This window comes from Apis dorsata, unplaced genomic scaffold (genome assembly GCF_000469605.1).
Source record: "Apis dorsata unplaced genomic scaffold, Apis dorsata 1.3 scaffold_85, whole genome shotgun sequence".
Taxonomy (NCBI): domain Eukaryota; kingdom Metazoa; phylum Arthropoda; class Insecta; order Hymenoptera; family Apidae; genus Apis; species Apis dorsata.
In genome coordinates this window covers 493107-500160 of record NW_006263383.1, presented here as the reverse complement: position 1 = coordinate 500160, position 7054 = coordinate 493107, and the positions used below count along the sequence as shown (strand labels likewise).

At 35.1% G+C, this 7054-nt stretch overlaps 1 protein-coding gene across 3 annotated transcripts in view; it reads left to right on the top strand.

Annotated features, from left to right (window-relative positions):
* Nucleotides 1-7042, top strand: part of LOC102680504 (dedicator of cytokinesis protein 3) — a 51754-nt gene extending 44712 nt beyond the window's left edge. The window contains exons 8-18 of one of the 3 annotated variants that reach the window (XM_006611243.2): nucleotides 98-302; nucleotides 371-553; nucleotides 1048-2773; nucleotides 3270-3287; nucleotides 3370-3532; nucleotides 3714-4151; nucleotides 4240-4381; nucleotides 4450-5125; nucleotides 5203-5564; nucleotides 5918-6261; nucleotides 6340-7042. In XM_006611243.2, coding sequence (XP_006611306.1) covers nucleotides 98-302; nucleotides 371-553; nucleotides 1048-2773; nucleotides 3270-3287; nucleotides 3370-3532; nucleotides 3714-4151; nucleotides 4240-4381; nucleotides 4450-5125; nucleotides 5203-5564; nucleotides 5918-6261; nucleotides 6340-6507 — 4425 coding nt within the window. In that variant the 3' untranslated portion in view covers nucleotides 6508-7042. The remainder of the gene's footprint in view (nucleotides 1-97; nucleotides 303-370; nucleotides 554-1047; nucleotides 2774-3269; nucleotides 3288-3369; nucleotides 3533-3713; nucleotides 4152-4239; nucleotides 4382-4449; nucleotides 5126-5202; nucleotides 5565-5917; nucleotides 6262-6339) is intronic. The other 2 variants (XM_031508388.1, XM_006611244.2) reach the window with 2 other exon arrangements.
* The last annotated feature ends 12 nt before the right edge of the window (nucleotides 7043-7054 follow it).

Genomic DNA, 7054 nt, shown 5'->3' with positions numbered 1-7054 from the left:
ATAATAAACAGGATATTTTATAATAATAAACAGAATATTTTAAATATTATTTAAAATATTTTTAAATAATATATATCAATGAATGTCAAATCAATAGGTGACGATTTTGGTGTTGGATGCTGATGGACAACCATTGGAAGATTGTTTATTTGGTGCAGCTGGAATGGAGGGTAGTTCTGAATATCAAAGTTTAGTTATATACCATCACAATAGTCCATCGTGGGCCGAGACGGTTCGATTGGCAATACCTATAGACAAATTCTATGGGAGTCATGTTCGATTTGAATTCCGTCATTGTTCCAGTAAGTTGGGTATCTTCTTTAAAATATTAATCCTTAACATAATAAAATATTGATATTTTGATTGACAGCACGCGAGAAAAACGACAAGAAATTATTCTCCTTTGCCTTCGTGCGACTTATGGAACCTGGGGGAGCTACTCTTCAGGATGGCCCTCATGAATTATATATTTATAAATGCGAGGATCGTTCGAAATTGGATTCGTTGAGTTATCTTTCCTTACCAAGCAGTGGTCGAGAACCAAACGCAATAGGTAATAATTTTCTTACAAATTTCCAAAGTTACAAGAATCTTTTCTTTTCAAAAATTAAAAAAGAAGATAGGAATTTTATCTTTTTTTTTTATATATTTTGATCTAGGAAGTTTTAAAATTGCTATAAATAAAAAATTAAACGAATAATTTTAAAAAATTCTCTATGAAAAATATTATATAAAAATAAATATAAATCTTAAAAAAAATTCAATTAAATTAATTAAATTAAAAGTTATTAAAATACATTCATACATATAGTAAGTTAAAAGCAAAGTTATAAAATGTAAAATGTTTGTATTTAAAGAACCACAATAGCAATTAAGAATTAATGAATGACAATGACGATTATGAAAGAACATTGTAATCTTCATTTTATTCAACTATCATTGTTAAAGATCTCACTACTATTATATACAAATCAAAACCTTGATATTTCATGTTTCTATTCTATCTCATGTTCTAATCATCCTTTTTATCTCCCATTTGTTTTTCAGGTTCACCATCGTTCTCTAGATCTCCAAAAGAAGTTGTATTCGTGACCACGTTGCTTTGCAGCACGAAACTAACGCAAAATGTCGACCTCCTAAGCCTGTTACAATGGAAAGCACATCCTGAACGAATATCAGAAGCACTCGGTCGCGTTCTTCGGTTAGACGGCGAGGAATTGGTCAAATTTTTACAAGATATATTGGACGCCCTTTTTTCCATGTTTCACACAGAAGATGGTAACTCCACGGCTCATTCGGGTTTAGTCTTCCAAGTGCTCGTCTCTATCTTCAGTCTCCTCGAAGATTCCAAATTCGAGCATTTCAAACCCGTGATGGACGCGTACATTTCCGGCCATTTTGCGGCCGCTCTTGTATACAAGGGTCTTTTGAGTAGCGTGCAGCATTGCGCCGATTGGGTGACAGCAGCCGAGAAACAGGAGCCTATAATCAAATGTTTTCGTTCTTTGGAATATATCTTCAAATTCATCATTCAGAGTCGCCTATTGTTCGCTAGAGCAACTGCTGGCCAATACGAGGACAGTTTCAAGCGAGATCTCTATTGTGTATTTGCCGCATTGAATAAGATGTTGGGAATACCGTACGATATGGTGCTCCACTCTCAAATAGCTCTACTGTACTCGATCTCAGCGGTGTTTGAGCAACTAGTCGCCGTGCTACCAGTCCTCGAGGTAGCTAAACTTACTTGTACGATGCTCGACTCTGTACCGAGAGAACCGCCAGCGCAACTTACTCAGGCCAAATTGACAGCTATAAAAAATCTCACCACCTCTTCCTTGTTTCGCGAGGACAATGAGAGCAGAAATCTGCTATTAGTTACCATGTGCAGACATTTGAGGATTCATTTAGTTAGACGAGAAGAACTCCGCTCCTGTACTGAAATCCTTGGCGAAATTCTCAGCTTTTTGTATAAAAGGGGACAAGATTCGAATAAGGTCAATAATTGTATCCAACACGATGTTGAAACATTGTGTCTTTCTGTTCTGGATGTATTGATACAGACCATTCTGATTGTCATAAATAGCAGTGGCCCCGTGTTGGGTTGTCTAGTGGCTTGCTTGATAGGATTGCTTCAGCTTTTAGACGAGTATCACTATGTACGACTTTGGGAGGAATTGGCTCATGCTGGTGAAAGGAAACCTCTGAAGGATTTCCTTCTTAGAGTTTTTCTGGTTCTCCGCGATCTCGTTAGGCAAGAAGTGTTCCCGCCTGATTGGCTGGTGATCAGAATGCAAGCGAACAATGTTATCCTAAAATCTTTGAAGGAGCTTGCTCAACCTCTAGCCTTTCGTTTTGTAGACGATTGTTTCGATGCCCAACTCTGGTCCACGTACTTTAATCTAGCTGTAGCCTATCTCACGCAGCCATCTCTGCAACTTGAACAATTTTCTGAAGTAAAGCGTGAAAAGATCATTGAAAAGTATGGAGATATGAGGGTGTTGATGGGCTTTCAAATATTATCCATGTGGTCCAATTTGCATGATCACAAGTTAGAGTTCATTCCTGGTATGGTGGGTCCTTTCTTGGAAGTCACTTTGGTTCCTGAAAGCGAATTAAGGAAAGCCACTTTGCATATATTTTTTGACATGATGGAATGTGAACAACGAGCTCGTGGTAGCTTCAGATCCGTGGAATCGGAATTAATAGATAAACTAGATATCTTGATCAGTGAGAACAAAGGTGATGACGAGTACAGGCAATTATTTAACACAATGTGAGTATTAATTTAGTTTTTTGTTTTAATACTTCTCATGAAAAAATTCGTTTGAATTTAATTCATTAGGTTGGTGGAAAAATTATGTCGGTTTTTGGTTCTTAAAAAGTAAAATAAATGATATATTAATATATTATTATATTTGTAATGAATTTTATCAAAATATTCTTCTCTTGTTTAGAATATAGAAATCATTATAAATAATGCAATAGTATAATATATAATTAATCTTATATCCAATTGCTACAATTTGTATTGTTTTTTAAATTATTGAAATTCATAAATAAAAAAAAATTATTAATAAAATATATTTATAATAAATTTATACTTTTAAATGTTTTCAAAAATGAGATATGGATTATAATTAATTTATTTTTGCATTTATAAAATTGACATTATTTTTTCCAACCAACTCAATAATAGTTAATTATATGCACTAATAATTTGAATTGCATTTCATTGAAAATTTTAATTTGTAATTTATATGCTGCATTAGGGAGCATCTTAGTGCTGTGTAAGTGCAATAAATTGATAGTGAAATTATGTGCATTCTCATATATACACGAATTCAAATATTATTCTATTTTTGCCGACAGATTATTAGACAGAGTTCAGTCAGAAGATCCGGCCTGGAAGGATAGCGGAACTGCTTTTATTACGTCAATTACGCGTTTATTGGAAAGACTGTTAGATTATAGAAGCGTAATTCAAGGTGACGAAAATCGCGATAAACGTATGTCCTGTACTGTTAATTTATTGGTAAGTAAAAATATTGATTAATCAAAATATAAAATATATGTTTACACTACTATCTTTCACAAAAAAATATTGTATATATAAAATTCTTTTTCATGAATCTTATATATAAATAAACTTACTGAATAATAAATAATTTTCCCAATGAGCAATAAATTTTTATTAATAATTCTTTTTCTTACAGAATTTTTACAAGAACGAATTTAATCGAAAGGAGATGTATTTGCGCTATATTTATAAGCTTCACGACCTGCATTTAGCAGCTGAAAATTATACCGAAGCCGGATTTACAATGAAACTATACGCCGATCAGCTTGGTTGGAGTTCTACAATTCTGCCTCCGGATCATTCGCATCCTCAACAACCAGAATGGCAGAGAAAAGAGGTTCTTTATCACAAAATAATTCATTATTTAGATCGAGGCAAATGTTGGGAAAAAGGTATCCCACTGTGCAAGGAATTGGCGATACTATATGAAACTAGATTATATGATTACGCGAAACTGAGTCACGTACTGAAATTGCAAGCAAAATTCCTGGACAATATATTGACGCAACTTCGACCTGAACCAGAATATTTTAGAGTAGGCTTCTATGGTCTGAGTTTTCCTCTTTTTGTTAGAGTAAGTAATCACTTAGTACAATTTAGATTAAGTAAAATTTACACATATGATATAATAAAAATGTAATTCACTTGTTATAATTTTATAGAATAAGCTATTCATATATCGGGGTCTAGAATACGAGAGAATAGGAGCATTCACACAACGACTACAGACTGAATTTCCAAGCGCACAAATATTAATGAAAAACTCCCCGCCTGACGAGAGTATTTTAAGTTCTGAGGGACAATGTAAGTTGATTAATTATTATATTTTTTCGATTTGATCATATTGTAAATCTTCGAATATAATGATTCAGATATACAAATTTGCAACGTGAAACCAATCCCTGAAGAAAGTAGTCTGGCCTGTCGAGGAGCGGAAGTACCAGAACGGGTGGTCGCATTCTATCTAGTGAACGATGTTCGAAAATTCATTTTTGACCGACCGCTTCATAGGGGGCCGGTCGATCGAGAAAACGAGTTTAAATCTCTATGGATCGAAAGAACCACGCTGACTACCGAGGCAAAGTTACCAGGTATACTTAGATGGTTCGAAGTGATCGAAAAGAGATCTGAATTGTTGGCGCCTGTACAATATGCTTGCGAAACTATGCTGAGCGTAGAGAGAGAATTGAGGAGACTTGTCGCACAGTACACTGCCGAACCCCATCGAAACATTAATCCGTTTAGTATGCGTCTTCAAGGCATTATCGATGCTAACGTAATGGGTGGCATTACCAAGTACCAAGAAGCCTTTCTTACTCCTGAATTCGCTAGACAAAATCCGGAAATGGTGCCGCACGTAAATAGATTGAAAGGTTTGATTCTTGATCAGATGAGCGTTTTGGAAGCTGGATTAAATTTACATGGGCAAATCGCGCCAGCGGGTGTGCAACCGCTACACAAAAGATTGCACGAGAGATTTACGCAGTTAAAACAAAATCTTGGTCCTTTGGCTAGGCAACGAACGATTCATCAGGATAGCATTGTCAAGTAATTCTTCGTGATGCTTTTTTTTTTTCTTGGATAAATAAATCACGAATTTTCTTATTTATATTCAATTCTTCTAGCTCACCGTTACCACCGTTACCTATTAACGAGAAGCAACGACCAGTTACGTTGGAAACGGCTGGCTGTCGAACGTCACATGCAGACAGTGATGGTTTACCCGAAGACGAAGGTTTTTACACAAAAGTAGATGGTGGACCGCCTCCTATTCCACAACGAGAAGTACGACCACGTTCCGTGGGTTATGGCACAACTCCACCTCGACCTACGCATCAAAGATCTTTGAGCAAGCCGTTAAGCCCAAAATTACCATTGAGACATTCTTTGCCAACGCCGACAGATGGCGTTGATCAGACTGGTTTAAGAACCTCGTGGAGTGAACCTGGTCCCGAACCAGCTCCGCCATTGCCACCAAGAGGTTGCAGTAAGTTTTATTCAGAGAAAGTAAATATATAATATCTACTATAATTGTTCTTATGATGCCATTGTATTAGTAAGTATTATTTTAAATTGATGAATTATGCAGATGTCACGATACAAATATTTATAAAATATATAAATTATTTATAATACAGATGTTGAAAATCTTGTTTGATGAATGTACAATTGTATAATATAATAAGAATGTTTTAATTCGACACGTTGTCTGGATAAATTCGTAATTGGTCCACGATTACGTGTAATTTAATTATTTAATTGTTAATTATTTAATTCAATAATTCCAAAACTTTATTAAAATACTTTATTAAATTATTAATTGAAATTTTCACATTTTAGCTCCCGACAAGAGAGATTCAAATATGAATACCATGGTACCACCCGCACCACCAAAACGTTTAGCATATAAATGTAATACAGAATGGAGTACGGATGATGATTCGGAAGCGCAGAATGAACCGAACGATCTTCGCGATAGCGGCATATCAACTGCTAGTTTATTAGATTTTCAATCTCATTTAAGTAACTTAAACAATCTCGGTTACGAGGATTTTGAACCACGGACAAGGTGCAACGATATCATGAATATTTCACCACCATCCGTAATAAATGCATTGAATGTTTCTACGGCAAATTTTGCTAGCGGTATGTTCCAAGGATCGCATTCTTTACCAGGTCAAGAGGTAATTATTTTTATTGCTCAAGAGATAAAGTTTCTATTGTATCTTTATTCTTATCGATTTATTGTTTATTATTTTTAGGTTAGTCCACCACCGATACCACCGAAGGCACATCAAGATACTCCTTCGGCCCCATCAACTTTGGAAAGAGTGTCAAATCGCTCACAGTCTCATGCTCATTCGGAAAATTATTCAGTACCAAAACTTCAAACATTATCCATGGCAACTGATACTGAAAGCACTGTGTAGCAATGATGATGAATTTCCTAGTCTTAGTGGTTAATTGTGATGTGCGTGTGCCACAGTGGAGCAAATCCGATTGTAGAATCGCATACATACCATGTATTAGCGAAACTTTGATAAATCGCACGATTATTGGCAAACACGTAACTAACAATTCAAACTAATTGGATTTGCACAGCAAAGTCTCTGACATTTGCACATCATTATATACATATATATAACGTTATTATGCATAAGAAAATCCTGTAATAATCGAAATCTTTTAATGCGTAACTCGACATGGATTACACCAACCTGTGTATAACGTACCTTAGTAAAAACATGGTATCGAAACGCTGAGAACGACCAAGACTCGTCGACAATTATTCGTGACAAACTGTATTCGAATTTAATTATGTAGAAGTTGTCTGGTAGCGCTCGGCGTTCACATGATACAGTATTGACTTTATGTTAAAGACGACGATCTTCCGAATATTAATCTAACTATATTTTGTAATTTATTTATATTTTCAATGAGAATAAAGGTAATTTTTATCAATGACATTGATGCAAA